At 46.5% G+C, this 23,710-nt stretch overlaps 1 protein-coding gene across 1 annotated transcript; it reads left to right on the top strand.

Moving 5' to 3' along the window:
* Positions 1–8,502: 8,502 nt before the first annotated feature.
* LOC144934124 (transcriptional activator protein Pur-alpha-like) lies at positions 8,503–23,493 on the top strand. Its single transcript, XM_078859574.1, has one exon. The coding sequence runs from the start codon at positions 8,541–8,543 to the stop codon at positions 9,462–9,464; it is 924 nt and encodes a 307-aa protein (XP_078715700.1). The 5' UTR covers positions 8,503–8,540; the 3' UTR covers positions 9,465–23,493.
* The last annotated feature ends 217 nt before the right edge of the window (positions 23,494–23,710 follow it).

The following is a 23,710-nucleotide window of genomic DNA, read 5'->3' on the forward strand; positions in this document are numbered from 1 at the left end:
GATGAGTGGTGAGGGTGAGTGGCGGTTGTGAGTGGTGATGGGTGAGTGGTGAGCGGTGAGGGGTGAGTGGTGAGGGTGAGTGGTGAGGGTGAGTGGTGAGGGTGAGTGGTGAGGGTGAGTGGTGAGAGAGTGGTTAATTTTGAGGGTGAGTGGTGAGGTTGAGTGGTGAGGGTTAGTGGAGAGTGGTGAGTGGTGATTGGTCAGTGGTGATTGGTGAGGATGAATGGTGAGTAGTGAGGGTGAAGTTGAGTGGTGAGGGTGAGTGGTGGTTGTGACGGTGAGTGGTGAGGGTGAGTGGTGAGGGTGAGTGGTGAGGCTGAATGGTGAGGGTGAATGGTGAGAGTGAGTGGTGAGTGGTGAGGGAGAGTGGTGAGTGAGAGTGGTGAGGGTTAGTGGTGAGAGTGAGTGGTGAGGGTGAGTGGTGATTGGTGAGTGGTGAGGGTGAGTGGTGAGGGTGAGTGGTGAGGGTGAGTGGTGAGGGAGATTGGTGAGGGAGGTTGGTGAGTGGTGAGTTGTGAGGGTGAATGGTGAATAGTGAGTGGGAGTGGTGAGTGGTGAGGATGAGTGGTAAGGGTGAGTTGTGAGTGGTGAATGGTGAGGGTGAATGATGAGTACAGTCAATATGCACTGCTGTTATCATACCAGGTACCACCACCACAATATGTACTCCTCTCATCATAGCAGATACCACCACAGCAGTATGCACTGCTGTAATCATAGCAGGTTCCACCGCAATATGCACTGCTGTCATCATAACAGGTACCAACACAGCAGTATGCACTGCTGTAGTGATAGCAGGTACGACCTCAGTCGGTATACACTGCTGTAGCGATAGTAGATACTGCTATCGAGTTGGTAGATACCGCTATAGTAAATACTAAAACAGTCAGTATATACCGCTACAATCAGTCAATACTGCTACAGTCAGTATATACTACTATACAGTCAGTACATACTACCACGGTGAGTAGCTACTAGAGTCAGTAGATACTATTATAGAGTGAGTAGATACTGCTATAGATTTTGAAGTTACTACTATAGTCAGTGGATACAACTATAGAGTCAGCAGATACTATACAGTTAGTCGTTACGAGTATATAGTCGGTAGATACTACTGTAGGCCCAGTAAATACTACTATGGTCAGTAGTTATTACAGTCCCTAAATACTACTACACAGTCAGTAGCTACTACTGGCTCAGTAGATACTACGGTACAGTCAGTAGATACTACTACAGAGTCAATAGATACCACTTCCTCTGTTGTATGTAAGGTGTTGTTAGTATATATACCTACGAGGGGTAAAGATATTTTTTGAGGGGGGGGGGAGACCGCAATTTTCGGAAACCTTTTGACATCAACTATTTACCCCACACTTTCTACAACGTTTTGGACTTGTGAAAGCCTCTTATATATTTGTTGGTGGAGAAATGTACAAACAGCCCACCGGGCTTTGACAATACCTTAGTATCTGTGTATATAAATGTAAGGTTTTTAAGAAATATATTTTTCACCCGGGCAAAGCCGGGTACTTCCGCTAGTGCATTATAAAGTACTTTAATTGTACTTTTATTGTATTATCACAACATGTGCACGCACACTATCCATGGAGGCAAGAGCAGTCCCTAGGGTACCGCGAATTGGGGCGACTGCCCCGGGCCCCGCGCTTTGGGGGAGGGGCCTCGACGTCACGGTGTCAGATGTAGTACTTGGGGTTTAGTTTGGAGGCGTCGAGAGGCACACTCAGTGGGATTTGCCCAGGGCCCAGTATCGCCCCCCCCCTATGGAGTCCACAAATGGCAATTGGAGAAATGAACCTCATGGCGGAACCCCAGGGTCCCATAAGCCCCCCTGCTCTCGCATAAACTGCGTTGCGATGTAATGTTGTGTCTGTTGAAGGCGAACGATGCGGCAATCTATTCCTCTCGACGAGCTCTGCACGATGCGCTAATCAAAGTTTCAAAGTTGTGTTTATGACGACGGCAATTTTGGCAACGACGGGTGCTTGGTGAAGAACGAGAGGATTGATTTCTGGTGGGTCGCGGTGTTTATGTGCGTGGTGGGACGGAGTCGCCAAAAATAAATTTATGAATTTCGATTTTGAATTGTGTTCATTCGGGACCCCGGGGTCCCGCCCTAAGGTTTTAATGAGCACTGATCGATATGTTAATGTCAATTGACTTCCTGCTGGATTGCCTTATGCAGATGCACGCATATCGATATACTTTCTGTATGTTGCACTTCTTTCGCACCGTACACATTAAATTAACAAAACGCATGCCCTTTGTTTATCCACCGATACATCAGCATCTTTATTGAGACTGGAAGAATCCGATGAGCTATGAAGCTCTTTTTCACGGATGCCCACATCAAGACCATCCCCGCGCGGTGTGTCAATCGTTGGGGCTTGTTTGACCATACTTCACCACCGCTGTCAGAGCGGATTGGTTAGTGCTGTGGGATACCCAGAGCCCACAGTAATACTGGTAGGAACCTCCTGGTTACACCAGCCCACAGGGGAGTATTGTGTCCGTCCGTCCGTCGTGAAGGGAGGGGCTGGGTGGGGAGGGGAGGGTGGGGAGGGGCTGGGTGGGGAGGGGCTGGGGAGAGTGGGGCTGGATGGGGGGTGGGAGGGGTGGGGCTGGGTGGGGAGGGGCTGGTCACCCCGTGGTGCCCTTATAAAACTCAACGTTTAACCTACTCACGCCGGCTTGTGCCCGCCCTCACAGTCGGGCATATTTGCGGAATACACCACGCCGCCGTTGACCCTGGCCATTGACCGAGCAACCCAACGTTCCTACCAGCTCCCTCCGCAGGAATGTGTTTAATGCTGAGGGATACCCAGAGTCCACAGTAATCCAGATGTCACTCGGCCACTGACGTTTCAGCCGCGGTCGGAAATTGAACTCAATTGTGGCCCGGTTCATAGCGCAGTGCGCACACCGCTGCAACAACCACCATTTGACCCATATATGCGTACTCGGTGCATAACTTCACCGAGGCTAAAGATAGAAAATTGCTATCGCTATGAATGTAGCTTCGTAGTTGAACAGGCGTGTGTATGTGTGTGTGCTGGGTCATGTAGCCCGCATGCCCAGCCACCGCATGCCTAAACAGCTTTTGTTCGGCCGGATCGAGGGGGCTAAACGGGCGCGTTGCACGGGCTAGAGAAGAGATTGAGTGATGTGGTACAGGACGTGGAGCTGAGTGGACTTGCTGATGACTGGTACCAGCGGTGTCAAGATCGGCCTCTGTGGAGGAGGCTCGTGAAGGACGCTACTGGGCAGTTGGAGGCAGTCGCCCGCCAACAACAACGGAGGGCAGAGGAGCGACGCTCACAACAACGAACGGAGCGCCGGGTGGCTAAAGCACAGCAAGTTGGCACAGTAGGGGGCACAGGTGGTGCATCAGCCAGTCATCTCGGTCATCTCAGTTAGTCGACCCGTTGCACCCTGGGTATGCCCCGTGACCTCCTGCCAGCGGGCGTTCGACACTTCACGTGGCCTCAAGGTGCACCTAGCCTGGCACAAGCGTCGTGGTGACGTCACCGCCACTTAGTGGCGATATCAGCAGTGGCTGTGATGGTGGTGGTTGCCTTTGGCAAACGCGCACGGGAACACGACCGCATGGCGAGATGGAACGAGGGAAAGTGTGCACAGGAGCTAAGTGGATTCACCGGATTGTATACATTAGTGTATTGGAGGAGCCGTGAAAGATTACCACTCAGAATTTATTCATACTGGAGGAATCCGATGAGCTATAAAGCTCTTTTTTTTTTTAAAAACGATGTCCAGGAGTGCAGAGTATAGGACAGGTGAAAAAAATAATGACTTACAAATAAACCTAAACCATTTGTTTTCGTATCTTATCAGGTGAGCTATGATCTCGTTTCAGAAGGGCACACAAATGACAGCGCTCAACTGAAGAGCGGCTTCATCCAGCAGTGGATAGGGTCACAGCTGCCCCATAATGCTGTAGCGTGACCGTCCGGGGTGTCTCGCCGAGTACAGTGCTCCAATCTTGAGTACAGTGCCTCCAGCCGTAGTGTTATATAAAGCACGCCTCGCATGGGACGCGCGTGGGATGGAGGGGGAGGGGCTCCAGGGCTGAGGGGCGGGGCTTAGGGGCGACGAGGGGAGGAGCTTTGCGAGGACAGAAAGGGGGCGGATCCTTTTGACAGAGCTGGTTGCATTCCCTACAACGAATAGGCGCTCGGCCCTATGGCGTTGCTCGTTATATCGCGGGGGGGGGGGGGCGGGGGGGGCACCTTGACCAATCGCGAGCGCCGTCACGCGCATTCTGAATATGAAATGCAAAGCGGCGGCTGCGACCAGACGTCACGTGACCTGAGATGGGGCGTGGGGGGGATTGGTGGGCGGGGGGTGATGAGTCAGGGGCGGGGCTCGGGGGATTGCGTGGGTGGGTTGAGTGGAGGCCAACGTAAGAGCGGCTACCATTGGCTGAAAACTTGCGGCGACGTCACGAACGCGGTGAATCGGACCAATGAGAAGTGGCGTTTCAGTTTCGGAACTTTTGTTTTGCACCCGCCCCCCTCTTTTCTTCCTCCCCACCCCCTCACCCCCCTTGCCCCCATGTTAACCCCTCCCCTCAGCCCTCACTTCGTATGGGTCCCCATACATATGGGGCCAATCGAAACATTACCCCCTTATTTCTGCACTTAACAGCATCACGAACAAATATGAATCGATTTGAATATTTTTGAAGCGAGCATAAATTGTTGCCTCGAGCCAACATTCGCTGCAAAAGTTTAGATGTACAGTACATTTTCGTTGTGATACTGTGTTTGGCAGTGGTGCAAAGATACAAATCAAACAAAAGTTGTTTTAACACATCAGTCAAAAAAAGAAAACACAACAGCCAACGTATTGGGGAAATTGCCCTTCATTTAATCGATAAGTTGGTGTCAATTAACGTGGTTTCTATTTAAAATACCTGTATTTTAACACGAGAAACGTGGCGATGCAATTCATTATACATCATTCAGTGTGGTCCCGCTGGAATAACAAATCCTAAATATTCGAGCCCTCTTACAGCTCGCCAGCCAGCCTGCATGCCGAGTGTACTAGGCACTGATAACCGTAGTGACCATGGTGGCTTTGTTACAAGTTCAAGTTCATTTGTTAGGTATAGCCCTGTGAGCCATTCGACTCTTGAATAGGGTGCAACCGCAACAAACAGAAAACAAAAACATGAACAAGAAAACACCTTAAAGTGACTATGTGACTGAGTGCAAACAGAAAATCCAGGAAAAGACAGCAAAATATTGCAGAAAAAGCACCGTACACCAACGCTGTGTGCAAAAATCCCAGTGGGATGCAAGTCAAACAACAACAACAACAACCACAAGACAACTTAGATTAAGGCCATCAGTCTAACTCTGTATTACAACAAACAAACATGGCCAAACCAAAAAACTTTTCGAAAATCACCAAAATAAAGCCACAAAAGCAATGAAACAGTGATCATACAAGGAAGTTAAGCAAAGTCTGTCACATTATGAGAGGACATCCACCGTGGAGATGGAGTTATGAGGCCAGCTCGTGCACAAGTGTTGGTGCGAGATCAATTCCATTGCTGGATCGTGAGAGATAGTGACGGCTTGGGGAGGACTTCATCCAGCAGTGGATGGACCAAGGCTGATGATTAGAATGGTCAAACTGTTATGAAGTTGGAAAGGTAAGAAAAATATCTCAAAAGACAAAAGCGAAATAAATTTGCGGCCCTGCCTTTACTGACGCTATTACTGGCGGCTTTCTTTCGACGAAGTTTTATAGAGGCCCTCTACGAGGATATTTAAGCCGACTCTTCCACACTGACCAGGCGTCTTGGAAGAGGTGGAGGAGTACCCACACCTTAGGGGCCGTCCATAAATGACGTCACGCACTTGGGGGGGGGGGGGGTCAGACATTTGTGACGATGTGTGACGAAGGGGGGGGGGGGGGTCAAAAATCGTCCAAAATCGCGTGACGTCATTTACGGACGGCCCCTTACGCCACAGAAGGGCACTTGCCAATTGCCGATTTCGGGGTCTACTCTTTTAAAATGTTGGGTGGATAGAGGTGAAAGGGGGTTAAAAACACATTCCTGCGGACGGAGCTGGTAGGAACGTTGGGTTGCTCGGTCAATGGTCAGGGTCAACGGCGGCGTGGTGTATTCCGCAAATATGCCCGACTGTGAGGGCGGGCACAAGCCTACGTGAGTAGGTTAAACACCACGGGTTGACCAGCCCCTCCCCACCCAGCCCCTCCCTCCCCACCCAGCCCCTCCCTGCACGACGGACACAATAATCCCCTGTGGGCTGGTGTAACCAGGAGGTTCCTACCAGTATAACTTGCTCAATGTTGCAACTGCCGAGCCAGGAAGTTGAACCGGCAACCTCTGGTTTTGCAAGTGCAATCTACTACCCATGACATTGATTGCATTTGTACTGGCGCCCCTCTCTATCATTACAATCACATCCAGTTATTTGGAGTTATTTGTCTTTTTTTTTTAAGTGCATCTATCTAAAAATATCTAAGATGATTTTATCTTAAGTTATGCCTACTTTGTTGAGCTCGTGTAATTAACCTAGCTCGTGCACTTTTAAGAAAAATGTAGGTCTCCCCTGAAAAGAAAACTGCATTTCAGTGGCTTCTTAAATAACAATTTACAGGATTTATGAGTCATCTGGCTGATGAAGTCCCTCATTACACCATATCGGTAATGGGGGTTGCTTGACCATACTTCCCCAAACTGGTGAGTGCGTGGTTGTAGAGCACCAATTTAACTTAATGTATCAGGTTTGACGTAAAGGACACGCATGCAAAATGCAATGTAGTACGTATGGAGTGCATAACTACACTGTAGCATCAGCTCGCGTGCAGATGCTAAGTGGATTAACTTTACTAACACTACGTGACCATGGGAGATGGCCCAGGATAGGGGTCGCATTCATGCAGCAGTGGATTGACCATGGCTAAAGGTGATGATGAAATATACTGTCATGTATAAAAGGTAGGAAATGTAATTTCCGCTGCTTAGACCTTAACTCAAAAAATGCATAAATATATTGCTATGCAGAAGGGCCAATTGCCCCAAAAACGTCACATCATATATTTTTCAAGGCTGTGTTATTGAAGAATGTGTTGAGTTGTTTTTTTTATAGATACAAAGTAGCGTAGTGTTTTTTTGTCTGTGCTTGCAGTATGCACGAACTAGGTTCAGCGTTGGGATGCGGGTGAGGTCATCACGCAAATGTGCGCGGTGACATCACCACCCCGCCAGTCAGCCAGTCGACCAGGAAGCCAGCAAAACTTTTTTTCCTAATATGTATAATGTAGGTGGAAACTTTAACTCAACAGAAACCAAAATGTTGGTACAGTGACTTAGTTGCTACATTAAAACAAAAGTAAAACATTATCACTAATTTTGTATTATTATTTTGACTCGGGATATCGTCTGTTCTCCCTAACTGTTCCTGTAATTTTCCACGAACGATTACTACAAAATAAACCCATTGAAAAAAAACGAGAACTAAAATACATCGCGATTTTACTGTATCCAGTCTCCACTCCTCACGCGTCCCCATTTGCTCCCCCCTCGCGTGTGATCTCACGAGATCGTGACGCGTACCCCCCTCCCCCGCACCCCTCCCTCCGTCTCTTAAACCAGCCCCGCCCCTTACCCTGCCTTTGCCTCGGCCACTCGTTCGTGCTCCTCCCGAATCTCCATTCTTGGCATCCGTCTCATTCACCCACACGGCCTCGTCTCTTACCCGGGGACCTCTCCCACCCTACCCCCTGCACCACCGCACCACTCACCCCACTCACCATCAGTTTCCAACACTCCCCGTCTCTTTCCCGGGGACCTCTCCCACCCTACCCCCTGCACCACCGCATCACTCACCCCACTCACCATCAGTTTCCTACACTCCTCGTCCGCTCATCGTATTTGCAAACCGATCACCATCACCACCACCACCACGTATTACCCCGTCTCGTATACCGCGACTCTACCCCCCCCCCCCCGTCTCTGGCATACATCTATTCTCCACTCCAGGGCCCCCCACAACTTACTCATTCAGACCCCCCCCCCCCACGTCTCCTGTATATCCCTGTCCACCCTCCAAAACTCACACCCCCTCTCTCTAACCCCTGCCATATAAACCCTCCTCTCCTCCACAGCCCCCCTAAATCCCAATTTCCTAACTCACTCTCCCACCCACACTCATTTCCCATATACACCCCCACCCCATATATACACCCCCACCCTACCCTGCGCCCCCCTACTCCCCAAAACCCACTCGAAATTTGCTAAACCACACCGCTCACCCACCAACTCTCCCACACCCCCCCCCCAACCCCCCCCCACTCACCCATCCGCCCCCTCCACCACCATCCCATCTCTCCCCCCACCGCTGTCCCACCACTCCCCACCCCAACTCTGCCCGCCCCGCCCCTGACCACGCCCCCCGTGGCCCCGCCCCTTGCCCCCCCCCCGTGGCCCCGCCCCCTCTCGTCCGCCTTGGAAGAAGGCTAATATCATGGCGGATAGGGACAGCGGCAGCGAGCAAGGAGCGGCGGGCGGCAGCAGCAGCGGCGGCGGCGGCGGCATCATGCACCCCCTGCAGCAACAGCAGCAGCAGGAGACGCAGGAGCTGGCGTCGAAACGCGTCGACATCCAGAACAAACGCTTCTACCTGGACGTGAAGCAGAACGCCAAGGGCCGCTTCCTCAAGATCGCCGAGGTTGGCGCGGGCGGCAGCAAGAGCCGCCTCACGCTCTCCATGTCCGTGGCCGTCGAGTTCCGAGACTACCTGGGCGACTTCATCGAGCACTACGCGCAGCTCGGGCCCAGCTCCGCCATGAGTGGAGGAGGAGGCGGTGGTGGCGGCGGCGGTGTCGGCATCGGCAGCGGCGGTGACCACCAATCCCACCAGCAGCAGCTGCAGCAGCCGGACGAGCCACGCCGTGCCCTCAAGAGCGAGTTCCTGGTGAGGGAGAACAGAAAGTACTACATGGACCTCAAGGAGAACCAACGCGGGCGATTCCTGCGGGTCCGCCAGACCGTGAGCCGCGGGCCCGGCCTGGGTGCCCAGGGCCAGACCATCGCCCTGCCGGCACAGGGGATGATCGAATTCCGAGACGCGCTTGCCAAGCTCATCGATGACTTCGGCGTGGACGAAGAGCCCGCCGAGCTGCCAGAGGGCACGGCGGTGACGGTGGATAACAAGCGCTTCTTCTTCGACGTGGGTGCCAACAAGTACGGCGTGTTCATGCGTGTGAGCGAAGTGAAGCCCAGCTATCGCAACTCCATCACGGTGCCGCTCAAGGCGTGGGCCAAGTTCGGTGCCACGTTCAGTCGCTACTCCGACGAGATGAAGAAGATTCAGGAGAAGCAGCGTGAGAAGAGAGCCGAGCCCCTGGAGGAGGAGGAAGGAGGTGGCGACGATGGAGAAGAAGATTGATTCAATCGGTTGATGGTTTATTATTGTTATTGCTACTACTACCACCATGATTACTACTATTAATGTTTTCATTTTACGATTTTTTCCCCTCTCCCCCTCCCCCCTCCAAAAAAATAATGTTATGCCCATTCACAGTTTTGTTTTTAATAATTTTTTTGGTTTTTATTGTGGTTAATTTTTTTTTTGGTTTGTCGTTATTCAGAAGATGGAGCCCTTCTGCGTGGTGTTTTGGGGTTGGTGTGAGCGGTGTTGGGGGTTGGGATTTGGTGAAGGGGGAAGGAATGGGGGCATCTGTGGGTGAGATTTTAATTTGTCATCACTTGATTATTCTATTTTCGGAAACAGAAAAAACGAAAAAACTGCGAAACAAAAATATTCACAAGAATGATGGAGAAGAGAGAAAACGTAAGAAAATGCAAAAAGGAAAATGCCAATGTGAGAAACGAAGAGTGAATTGTGAGTTGAACTTGGCTTGGACTGTCCTGTTCTCTAGTCATTCATCGTTTAAGGTGAAGACGTCACTACAGAGCAGAACAGCATCTGAAGATTAAAGTTCAAATCAACCACCACTCCTCCCGATGACCCCACTTTCACCACCACCTGTTAGCAGCAGCAGTGCTTTTGGAAGGTTTGTCGCATCTCGGCCTTCTGTTATCTTCTTGCGCAGTCCACAATCCCACATTTGCTGGAAGCAGTTGACATGAAATGTCCTAGACATTGCTAATGAGCACTGTTTTTTCGTACTTGTTTCGTATAGGGGCGGGGGGGGGAGTTGACAAAAAAGAAATATCTTAACGTATTTTAATTTAACATTTCCCTTCCCAAAAGGTAACTTACGTTTTATAATGACTGTGCAATTTGAGTGGCGAAAAAAAACATTCGAATAGTATGCACACTATCGTTTTATGTCTTTTGATTGGATTTTATGTAATAGCTTGGCACAATCAGAATTGGGGTTCTATCAAAGGCTAAACAAATGTTATCCAGCCACTACGGACTCGTGGTTTAAGAATGAAAAATGCGTGTTATTTGTGTTTTAGGTTAAATATATACAACACGGTCGCTGCTGCATCATTGCAAATGCAGGTCCGCCCAAAGTTTGCTTATTTTTAACTGCAAGAAGTAAACCACGTAAAGCAATGTACATGTTCGTTTTTTAGCCAGTTCAGTGAGCTCAGACCATGTATGGCCCCAAAGAATTCCATAGTTTGAAGGGAAGGCATTTTTTCGCTATTCTTTGTAATAGTTTTGGAGTTGCCACCGATCCAACAGCGAGTGTCCGGACACAAATGTAGGCCACGTCGATTGTGGGATTGGGTTATTATATAGCTATATATATTTTACGGTTGTAAAAAAAAAATATGCGACGACACAAAAAAGAATATCTATTTACGTGGCAGATTTTTATTTTATTTTACGAGGTCCGTGGCCCAATAGCCTCCCATTAATTGACCCCCCTCCCATTCTCCCACCCCGCCGCACATCTCAACCTGACCTTGGGCTCATTTTCTGTGTTGCTAGGTGGGGTTCAGAGTCGGGGATGGGCAGGCAATGCACAAATTGAGTGTTTTTGTCGACTGGATTGCTAATGGATAATGTTCCATTGGATTTTTCTTTTGCTACATTGCAACCTAACAGTGTGTTGCTGTGGGATGAATTTGTGTGTCCATCACAGGTTTGAAATTAAAAACAAAAGCGGTGGTCTCAAAAGTTGTAGTCAACCATTGTGATTCTTGTAAGCAAAAGGCCCAAGGTAGGCAGCCAGGAAGGACAACAAAGTTCCAATATATGCTGCTATTTATATATAAAACCAATTACAACACCTGTTTCGTCATTGATAAATGTATGTTTCCGTAACTCATGAGCACCTCCATAACTAGGACAACTTGTAATCCGGGTGTAGTGCAGTACTTGCTAGAATTGCAGTTTGTTTGCATTGTTGTGTACAGAAACGGCAACAATTGGTGCGGCTTTGCTGGCGTATTGGGTGCCAACCAACTCTTAAGATGCCAGCACGCCTTTCTACACTCAGCCTCTCGGCATGTGTCTATACACTCAGCTCATTGGACGTCGTGTTAAGGCAATAATATACATAGATATAAACAACATTAGAAAGTGGTCGGGGGTAGTAAGTCATGAGTTTTTGAGCCTTGCGTTTGTGCGTTAACTTAATGTTAAGTCCATTTAGAAACGCGCAACTCTTATAACCTAGGCTATTTGGTTTTTCCCAGTGTGTTTTTTTTTACATTTCTGCTGGCTGACTTGGCACCGTGTTAACCCTTTCCTGACGGGTGGAAGTGTCGGAAATGGACTGTCTACAACCGGGCAAAGTGAATTAATAAGCGGGCATTCTAAATGCATGGCCCATCATGTTTCACTCAACAAGACAAGTTTTTTTTTTAAAACTGGCATTCCGATTGGCTCGAATGCTCGTGTTCTCGCTTGTGTTGTCCTTCCAAATGTGTCGGTAACATACACGGGTGGCGTGAATTGTTTGCAGAGTTCTTGGGTCTCTGCAGTGAAATTCAAATGTAGGTCCACGTTGGCTTGCAATGCCGATTGTAGGAATGGGGTTAAACAGCTGTCTTAAGTGGTGTGACACACTGTAAGTGAACTTTGAACTTTGGCTCGAGAAACTGGGTTCAATTTCACAGGCTGTACAAATTGGCCATTGCCACGAGTCCTCTACAGTGCAGCGTACACTTTCAGGAGGATATGATTGAGAGGAAAAAAAAGCGGAGTTTGGTTTGTAAAACAAAAATGTTTCCAGTAGAAATGTTAACATTGTTTGTTATGCTTTTTCATTTGGGTTTGACTGCGATAACATTAACTCGCCAGCACCAGGCTAGCTTCAATGTCAAATGAGAAGCCACAGACATTGTGCCAGAATTTGGAGGATAATGCAGAGCGAGGTTGATGGGTTTGCCTGTAGTGATGCAGCAACACTCGCTTTGCATGAACTGGACGACTTAATGTTTACAGTCTCTATAATTATTGCAGGTTTGCTAAAATGGCTGCCGTAAAAGCCCACTCGTGTATTTTTTTGCTTGGTTTCATTACCTTTCCTCTTAACCGAGAAGCATTTTCAAGATTGTGATTTTTTTCTTTTCATTTTGGTGGTTGGTTAAGTTGGGCGTGGGCCAGTAACAGGCAAACTTAGGGCAGACGAACATAAATGCCTGTTATTAAAGTTTAAACCTGATTGTGTCAAAATATAAAGAATGCGAGGATTGGCGTTTGCAGCGTGGTGTTGGTATGTTAATATTATAGCGATTCCAATTTCCCTTTTTCCCCCTTTGCCCTGCGGCCTTTAGAGTAAATATCCTGCTTTGCAGGCGTTTAGTCTGGTGGCCCGGTGGGTTTTCTTTTTTTTGTTCTTCTGTTGTACGGCGGATCTCCGTTTCCCTGTATGTATGTTGAAGTGCTTTCGCGCGCCGTGCGTAGCCTACCGTGCTAATCAGCGGTGTGTGAGAGACTCGAACGCTGCAGTAGCGGTGAGCGTTATCACGATGCGACAGGATTTCCGAATTCAGCACGGTCGTGCAGTTAAGTGCCGTCGCCTGGCCTCTGTGATACAGTTTTACTGCGCACGTTTATGACTTTGCTTCCCAATTATTCGCCGTTTCATCTTCATTGATCAGTACGGACAAGTTTAATTCCGGTTGTATGCAGTGACGTAAAGAAAACAAATTCTCAAGTGCCCCCCACATGAAAACGGTGGTAAGGAAGGCTGTGACAAAGCTGAATGGCAGGTTCAATCCAAATACAACCTAAGTCTGCCAACGCATTTTTTGAGGGGTAGAGGGGGGATGCAATTTAACAACCAAGCGTTTCATACACAGCAGTGCACTATTATTAATGCAGTGGAGTTGCTTTTCCTAAAAAAATTCGGTATGGGGGGGGGGGATGGAAAAGGATGTGATTAATTTACAGTAATCGGGTCAAGCAACCCAGAAGGGGAGGCTTTTGGCACTCCGCTGTAACTTAAAACTCGAGAGAGGGTTTTTCATTTGAACGTTGGATGCCTCCTTGTTGCTTGGGCTCTGACGCATCATTGCAGAAGCAATGATGGTTCCCACAGGCCAAAAGAAACGCATTGGCCGAGTGAACGGAGAGCTGCCACGCAACCTTCGTGCACTGCCACCTAGTGCTGCTGATGCCAACTAGGAAGCTTTCCTCTTCCCTTTCAAACGTAATTATTATTTCTCACTCAGTTTTAAGGCTTATGAAATCAGAATTCAGCATTCCTTGTTTTTTTTTTGCTACGTTGTAATTCCTCAATCTCCCATGTGAAACTGTAGGTATATCTCGGTTTATCTTAGGTGTCTTTAGAATGTAGAGTCACGGTAAAAAACTATTTGTGTTTTTGTCTTGCATGGGCACTGTTTTTTTTATTAAAGTGGTCATCAAAGTTTAACAAGGATAAAGCAATGTACATTTTTGGTTAGTATTAAATGTAAGTGAGATGTAACTTCAAGCCTATGAATATTCCCAATGAAAATTATTGTGAAATGGATAGCATTTACTTGCATTTTTTAAAAATACGTCAATGGTGCTAACATTAAAACAGAAGATATTGCTGTGCTACAATGAATGTACTTGTGCACATTTTGACCTTTTTATTATTTTGTAAGGAACATAAAAAATACACGAGAATGAATTCCTATTGTAATTTAAACTGAAGATCTTAAATTTGCACCAGGTGTACAAACATAAAATGTGAGGATTTTCAGGTGACATTAAACATTTGGGAGATATACTTTATCTTATCATACATCTCGGAGTGTAACGTACTTAAAAAAATGGTAACTGGGGGAAAAGGTTTCTCTGTAATGCCTGTGGAGTATGCTTTCAAACTTTCTAAATGCTGGGCAGGTGATTTGATCTTCTAATGCGGTGCTGTGCACCTTGTAGAGCAATGAAATTTAGATACATTTCTTTGGCCTCTGGGTATTTGAGAAATGTAAGCTATCATTCAAGCTTCTGTTTTGGGTCGAGTAAATATTAAGTGATGCGAATAAAGGAAATGATTCCAATATTGCATGTGGCAATCAAACAACTGCTTGCAACCTTAAACTTGGCAGTCTTGGCCTAACAAAATCCGGACAGCTTCGGTGTCATTGGAAGCATTTCCGACGGAAGTTTTAACATACGTGATTACAAATCCGGTTAGCCTACACAATTAGGAAGGACATGCAGTTGCTAAGGAATCATTTTTCTTTTGGAATTGAAAATTATCATCTTTGCTTGCCCCGCTGCGGGGTGGGGGGGGGTAAAAGCTGCTACAAGTCATCGGCACGCTACCACGTGTGCAATTCCCTCGCCACGTGGGACGAGCTCGACATCACTGCTGCTGGAAGTGCGTCATTTATGCACTTTCCTGGCTGCTGCAACTACTGCGGCCAAAGTTTGTGCTTGTCTGTGTGTGTGTGCGCGCGCACGCGTGGAAGCATGGGTTTCAGAATGTCAGATGGTTCTTGGTGGTGGGAGGGGAGGGGAAGGAGGTGAGTGACGAGAGTTGCTTTTCCCCTTGTAAAGTCAATGGGACGGTCTGACTCTCTGGCACGTCGAGCGGCAGCAGTCCAGGACTATAAACTTGTAACAAGAAGTGCACGGGCCAGCAAAGCTTTACGGGCAGGCCAAGTCCCAGGCAATGATGCAGGGTCCCCTTGTCAGTATCTTCATTCTGTGTTCCTGCAATTGTTGCCAGCCCCCATTCATCCACTACAGTTGATCCATCTGTATATACTCTTTTGAAAAAAGGCTTGATTTGTACAGTACAAAGAAAACAAAAGGCCTTCCCAATGAATACCGCTTGGGTTACTAATTTAGGCAGGGTTCCTAACTTCATGCGGAGCAGTTACAGAATATATTCTTTGGTAATTGTGCATTCTTCAGCTACTGGCTTTTGCCGTATATATGATGCTCCAAAGGCAAACGGAGGAGGGGGGGTTAAAGGTCGTTGTCTAGACAGTTCTGAGTACTAAGAACGAGGAAACCCGAAGCGAAAATTCAACCTCTGTTGAATGTGCTGCTAATGGATGATCGATTATGTTGATGTGTAACTCCAGGTTCCTTTCTAGAAATTAATTGCAGGAGTTCGTAGTCATCTGTTCTCGATAGGCGAAGGTGCTATCAGCATGCTTTACAACAGGCCCGACAAGATCCCGTTGCGTACGTGTAAATACCCCGAGACTGTATTCAGCATATTATTCTTTATATAATATTAACGATGATAACGGTAATGACATGTAAATTAGTGAATCGACGAATGATTTTTAAACAGAAATACCAAATCTGAAATAGGTGGTTGAAGCGTTCTAAAATATAATTTAGCGGTATTTTTGTGACATCTCTAGGTGATGCTTTTTCCCCCTTCCCTGTGTACGCTTTACCAATGCATTGTCCGGTGGTGATGGGCTCCAGCAGTCGGTGAAGGCCAGAGCTGACCATAGCTTTTTTTTCCAGGGAAGAAAATTAACTTGAGCAGTTTGAAACATCTATGTTGTCCTTTGGAATTTTTTAGAGCTGGGATTTCCAGATTATTGAAGTATTCGATTACTCTGCCGATTTATTAGGTTTGATGACTTAGGCAATTGGATGACATGAAAGTACTTGAGGTGGGGGTGATGGGCGGAACTTGGTAATATCGGCGTCTTTCCAAGTGGCTTTGTGGGGCGTCTCTCATCTTCGGGAATCAAGATCTAGTGATGGCCGTTATATTTAAAGGGGCACGGGTAATCCACCCAATGGACTACAATTTCCAGTCAATTTATTTGGCTCGATCGACTCATCATCCCAGCTCTATAAATGTTTAACTTTTGTGGCTCGCGGCTATGCAGAGGTGCTGACCCCCCCCTCCTTACAAAGCATTAACCGTTGGGAGGAGGTATGATCGCCCCCTCCTGCCTCGGCGTTTTATTCTTAAACTAACATTTAACAATAGCTTATGGGTTTTTTGTGTGTCCCAAGTGCTGCTGAAGCACATCTTGTTAAAAAAAAAACAAGACCTGTCCGTGGTTTTTGTTGATTTGTTTCTGCCTTGGAGGCAGTCCTTGTTGCTGAGAATGCGAAAGGCTTCTTCTGATTGACATTCTTATGGGCATTGAAATAGACTTTGCATCGGTTGTTTTTTTTCTTGAGCGTTGATGCAGACTTTAAACAATTTGTCAAAAAATGTTGTACGGATTCAAGTTGACGCTGTTTGATCTTTGCGTACAATAGGGGGGGGGGGTATTGTCACTCGCTACAAATCGTTGATGGACTCGGGAAAGGTGGGAGGGAGATAAGGGGGAGGGGCTTATGACATTCAGTTCATCACTTGCTTTATGCAGTCGGAGCTTGTCTATCAATATCGGGAGCTTTGTCGTCACCTGTGGGCAGAGGGAAGCTATTTCACCCCCTTCACTTAGGGACGTCACCGACCACAATCCCGAACCGTAATCTTGTCATTGTGTTTTGTTTTTTTGCGACTCCTTGATCCGTCGCATACATGCACAATAGTAGACCAGTCAGCCGGATTGTAGTATGCGTTAGCCTGCTATCTAATCTGAACAGTTCTGTTGTTGCTTAACGTTATTATTTTTTTAGTCTAATTTTGTAAAGTTGCAGTGTGCTTACAAATAACGATTTTGCACAATGGGATTCTTCTCCAGAGGTGAAATGTGGCCTATTGGGATGCAATATAAACACGCCATTGGACAATCCAACCGTTTTCAGCTTGCATTTAAATGCGTTTTGAAACAATAGCAATGCCTTATCACTACGGTATACGTAATGTTTACAGTAGATACACAAAAACCAAAAAAGGACATCAATATTGAAACGAAATTGCATATGTACAGCTTACCGTAAAACAGTACAATAAAATCATGAGTTTTGCGAATCAATAGGTTTACGGGACACCTTTTGCAACTCAACTCTCGTGTCCTGATTTGACAGCCGCAGGTGCAAAATTGAGAGCTTTGAATTCCAACAGTTTTTTTTAATTTTGTGTCAATTTAAGGAGAGAAACCCCTCCCAACAGAGTTATTTCACAAACGTGTATAGACTACGTAACATCACGTCTTGAGCATAATAACCTCTACATATATATTACATAAAAAAAAATGCGTATCTATGGAGGCCAGGCATGCGGTGTCTGAAACGTTGTAGCACTTTAAAAAAAATACAAACTAAAAAAAGTCAAAAGTCCACGATATTAAACATATATATACGTATTCTGTCGCCATGCTTTGTGACCCAGCTTCGCATATCCCACGCAGTTGAAAGCTCCCCCCCTTCCCCCCCTTCCCCCCCCTCTCCCCTCGTCCCCTCCCCCCCCAAAATGAACACTTTACCGCATCGGTTTAAATGTGTACGGGGTCTCGTCTGTATTTAGCGTTGCGAGTTTGTAGATTTACTAAGAGTAACTTACTCTGTGTGCGTGCGTGTGCAGTGTGCGCGCGTGTCATGGATATAGAACTTTGGAATAAGCTGGTGTTTAGTGACATATACATTAGCAGCGGATCGAGTGGCATGTTGAACGCACGCATACGAAATTGGATGTAAAAGAAAAACATTTACAGTTGATGCTTGTTAAGTTTTATTTTAAGTGCTAGATTTTTCGTGATTTGACCCCCCCTCCTCCTCCCTAACCTCTCTTCCACCCTTCGTGTGTACTTTTCTTTTTAAGTCACAAGCCGATTAAGTGTTTATTCCATAGTTGCTCCCCCCCCCTTAGTTTTGGATAAAATAAGTATATTTAGCTTTGTGGGTGCATATTTCTCAAGCGGTGTTGCTTTTTTTCTTCTGCCTGCTGTATAATGCGCAGAGAGGTAAGAAACCCAGTGACTCGCGTGTTAGCAAAGAAATACAAAGTCTGATTTAAATGAATAACGCTTGTGTTTTTGTTCAAAGTGGACTGTGGAAGAGATCATTTTAAAGGCTGTAAAACAAAAAGAAGGTTCACTGAGGCGAAGGAAGAGTCGCGTACAATATAACGTGCGCGCGTATAGCGCATGTAACAGCTGAGCTTAATCCTTGTTACAACTATTTTGGTAAAGATTTCTTGTATACTGACTGGTTATGAGGTTCTTCAAAAAAAAAGCTGGCTGTGACTACTTTATAGGACTTTATAGCAAACTATAGAGCGCGTCCGTAAAGACCAATGCAGACATAAAAATCTTAGAGACTTGCACTATGAAATAAAAAAAACATAAAATATAAAGTTCTATTCCGTTAATAATCTATCTGTGGCAAACCACAATCAGAAATTGTGCTGAATTTGCCACGTGTTATGGTGCTAATGACACACTTGCCATCACTTTATTGATGTGTAGGTTAACCCTATATTGATTGTGCTTGAAGTGCAGTTCAATTTAAAATGCACATGGTTTTTACTTGCATAATACAATATATTGAAGTTCCTTATTATTACTACTACTACGTTCTTTTATTTTTCTTCGTTAATTAAAAAAAGGTTGTAACTTCACGAAGCTTGGCTAATATGTTGATGTTATTGTGGCATTGTTTGCGCGTGCGGCTCATTTACCCATCCACCCCTCCTCCTCCCATCGGCCCCAATTTCCATCCCTCCTATAGGCGAACTGAAATTCAGAATGTGGTGTATGTCCTCGTCAGTTTGTGTGTGTGCGTGTTGTGTACTGATGTGTAAAGGCGTGTGTCTCAATGTCACCTCTTACCGTCCACGTTGTTCTCACACCGCTCCGTTACGTCGCTTGAGCGCCGGTGTGGTTGACATATAGAATTATATGTTTTATACACTGCTCCAATACTCCTAATCAACAAGGGCATCCCCGTATAGACGCACACACACACACAAAATCATCTCATTATCTTGTGTGAATTAACAGAAAAAAACGAATAAATAAACACATTCAAGAATACAAAATTGCCAAAGCAGCTTCTGCGTACGTTACGACAATACATTTGGGTACGTTTTTTTGGGGAGGGTGGGGGGTGGAGTTATTTTAAATACAAGTATCTCCTTGTGCTGGTGCTTATTTATTAGTAAATGATACCTTAATACGTAAGAAATATATCTACATTTTCTATGAAGTTATTTTATACATTACAATGCTTTAGGACGGAATTTTTTTCTTGTCTTGCTAATGTATTGCAAGCTAAGCATTTGTATACATGCATATCTATGCGCGCACGCGCGCGTGTGTGTGTCCTGGGCCTCCCCTAGCTCGACTCGGCCTCAAATGAGTACCTGGTGCGATATGTAAATGTCGCCACTAGGGAGACAAAGGTGGCCGGGCGTGGTGCTGGCCACCCACGTCCTCGTGTGCCGTGCCGGCCTTCATGGGTGCTCGCTAAAGGCACTTTGCGTGCCTCAACAGTCTGTGAAGGCTACACGGAGGGAGAGAGGGGGGGATATTTGACGGTGCGACCACCTTCCAACTGGTGTCGCGTGATGATGTAGCATGAACTAAAGTGGCATTACAAGTTTCCATCCATACACACGCACACTGCAAAAGGCACGGGTGTTGTGTGGCTTATGCAGTATATATGCAGTACTTGTTCTATACATGTGTATTAGGTGGTCACTTAGTCTTATCCGTCGTAGTGAATGTCAAAACACTTCCGTAGTGTTTATTATAAAACTCCCGCTTTTTACACGATTACCTGTTCTCACTTTATTACGATTACTTTCGCGTGAAATGATTGTGTAACGTTATTCTGCGTGTCAACTACTGTATACACTCCCAATGCCGCAAATCCGCGCTTTAAAATTACACATATACTAAATCGGTTCTGTGGAAAGCAATCCCTCCGCTTAGTTCTGTGTGTGTGTATATGAACTATACATCAACACAATGGCATATCTGTATACGAATTCCATGCCTACATGCACATGCAGACGGGCGAGTGGCGTCAGTTAGTTGCATTGCGGTAAAACTCGGAATTCGCGAAACTTTGTCGCGAGCACCGCCTTGGAATTCTACCATCGGTGTCCTGAACATTCTGACCGGCCGCCGCGTTCAGTACCCTCGCCGAGTGTACGATCCGAAGGCGTTTTTTGTTGTTGTTCCTTCATAACGGGGCTGTGAGATTCGTTTGTGTTTGTTGTGAGTTTACACGGCAGGGCGGTGGAGCGGCATTGACGGCAATGCACAATCAACAAAAACTCGACATTGTGTAATTCACACTGCCCCTAAAAAGCTACAAAAAGAATATATAATAGGCAACGTTTCAGGCAATGGCCCAACATCTTCTAAACGTACAGCGCATTCGAATATGTCGAGAAGGGCACGTTGGAAATTGTGAGCGATTTTCATTTTTTTTCTTTCAGATTGTTTTGGGAGCGTTGTGACTTACCCATAATAATAATACACTACCTGCTACACGCCGCGTATCGTGTGTGCCCCATGTTTATGCGTGCACCCGTCCGCTCTACACTTAACATAGACAGACGCTCGTCACTTTGCTTGTACGTAATGAATGTTGCGCATCAACCGACACACGCTGTTTAGTATTGCTCTGCTCTTCATGGCGATGTAAAACTGCGTCTCGTATTACTACTATACTCGCACAGCAGAATTAGTCGTCGGTATATATATTAGTAGTTATATATATTAGAACGCGTTGACGTAGCTGTTAATGTACGCGATTTTGGCACACACAAAAAAACTCGGCACGGACTTTAGTTCCGGTTAGCTGACATGGAAATGACATCGCAGTCAATTGGCGACCACTTTCGGAGGGGATGGGGTGGGAGGGGCGGGTACTACAGGCTACATGAATCGCATGCACAGGTGTTGATAAGCTGCCGTGCAGGTGTAGCATGGATAACTCCGTGCGTTCATTCATCGCGGTCACAAATGCGCGTCGCTGCTCAGTGCTGTTGGACACGTCCGTTGATTTGACGCGTGTGGCTTTTCGTTCCCGATTATCATCATCCTTGACACGCGCAGTTACGCCGAGTCGGGCTGCTGCTGCTGTTGTTGCCGTGCCGTTGAAGACGCGATTTTCCTTGCGTACGGCAGGCATCTAACGGTAACGTACAGAGCGATCCATTTACAGATACCCCACTGAATAATATGGAGAAATTAGAGTGCAGGCATCGGGGGTAAAACAACCAGTTTTTTTAAAAAACACATTTACATCGTCTTCCATCAACAGCAATGCTATGACGACCCGGTCGCTGTTTCCAATAGTCAATCAGCTGTTGAGAAGAAAGTGAAAGGGTCATTGGACAGTAATGGGGTATCTGTAAATGGTTAACCGTGTTGTGTGTATATATATACACACATGTTAACGGACGTCTGCAATGGGAGTCTCCGGTCACCTGGCGAGTGTCTATGCCCCAATGTCATCTTGACATGCAAAGCATGCTGGGGGCGCTCCCATTGTCTTGCTGTTGAAAATACAATTTGCGTGTGTAAAGTATCATCATTAACGAGTCCGTAGGCGCGCGCGTGTGTGTGTGAGTATATAGCTGTGATGTTTTTGCGGGTTGTACCGCGGGTTGTACGGCTTTTGATGTCGAACGATTCGATCCACGTGCTGGTAGCTTCAATTCCCAATTGGTGTTACAGCCCGAACAGACGCCGATCAGAGAGCTAAACAGCGCAATCACGCAGAAGTATGTCTCTGAGGCGCGAATAGCAAGCAGGCGTGCAAAGGGAGACAAAGGCGGCCGGGCGTGGTGCTGGCCACCCACCCCCTCGTGTGCCGTGTCAGCCTTCATAGGTGCTCGCTAACAGCACTTGCCCCTTGCAGTTTGTTAAGGCTACACGGGGGGGGCTTTGTCTTTGTATGTATGCATCTCTTGACATATTCGTACGCACATGTGTGTAGAGCTGCACACACGCATCACTCGGTGTGTTATGTTGTCCGTGTCATGCAGGCGGTCAATAGGTCAACGGTTCGGGAGTGGATGCGGTTCGCGCCGAGACTTTTTGCGAGGTCTTTTCCGAAGTTGCATTGTTATCTCCCGTCCGTGTGTACCACAACCAAAAGGCATGAACACCACGGCCAAAACACATCTCAGCAACGTGTTCTTGCAACCGTTGACCGCACTTTGTACGCATCTAATTGCGTACTATACCCGTGCACACAAACCACACACATTGAGTGTACGTATTATAATTAGAGTAATAACAGCACCGATGGTTTCCGATATTAAGAAGCACCCACAGGCGCCCAGACAGGGTTAAATAAACAGCTGCTGCATTGCCGCAAATGTTTTAGCCGGGGCCCGGATTGTGCAATCTTTTTGCTTTCTTGTTTTTTACGCGAGGCATCGCGGTTCATTGAGGCCCTCTTTATATTTACAACGATAACACCGGACCGACCATCACCCGTCGCATCAATAATCACAACAACAGCAACAACAGAAAACCCATGCCTTTTGACTATACATTGGAGCAGTGTAGGCGAGAGTTAATTGTATGAATGGACAGTAAAAACAAGAATTGCGTTGTAAAGCTGTGCACGCACGTAAGCGTGACTTTGATTTGACCAAGTTTACCCCCACCCCGCTAAAACCATGAACATCCTATAAGCCATGCACCCCTCCCCCCCCGTCTTTGTATCTCTCCGTGTTTGTGTATAAATGTGTACTCTGCAAAATGATCTCTTCCAAACACGCTCCAAAACATCATCTATCCACACCCCGTCCTGTTGTTGTGTATTCCTTCGCATCTCGTAACTTGGGTATGGTCTGTTTTTTGCAATGTCCATTGCAATGTATTACTTGATCATTTGTGCTCGTATTATTTGTGTTTTACTGTTGTAGGTTTTATTTTTCAAAACATTTCTTTCTCGTTTGTCGCTTGGCCTATATGATGTATGGAAAGATGCCTTTCTTTATTACGTCGTTATATATGCTTTGCTTAATATGAATAACAAAACAAGACAACAAAACAAGACAAAACCGGGGTTCTGCATACTTTGGAGCGTAGCGCTGAATCTTCTGACCAACTCTTCTGCTCTTTAACAAGACTCGGTGCTAATTTGAGTCTTTTATATTTTATTTTAGTCTGATTGCTTTCATGTACAACTTGTATTAAAAATAAAATGAAACCCCAACTGTCCGTCTGCTTGCTTTTATATGCTTTCACGAGATGCGCTGTATAACGTATACATAAGTTATCGTCCTCACTACATACCAGCACGCCACACACACACACATCTACGCGCGCTCATGCCTACAAATATCTTGATTGTGTGGAGTGATTCATTTCAGCCGGAACGATCCTGGGACAATTCGGAACGGTGGTCTGGGATTTATTTTG

This window comes from Lampetra fluviatilis, chromosome 9 (assembly GCF_964198595.1).
Source record: "Lampetra fluviatilis chromosome 9, kcLamFluv1.1, whole genome shotgun sequence".
Taxonomy (NCBI): domain Eukaryota; kingdom Metazoa; phylum Chordata; class Hyperoartia; order Petromyzontiformes; family Petromyzontidae; genus Lampetra; species Lampetra fluviatilis.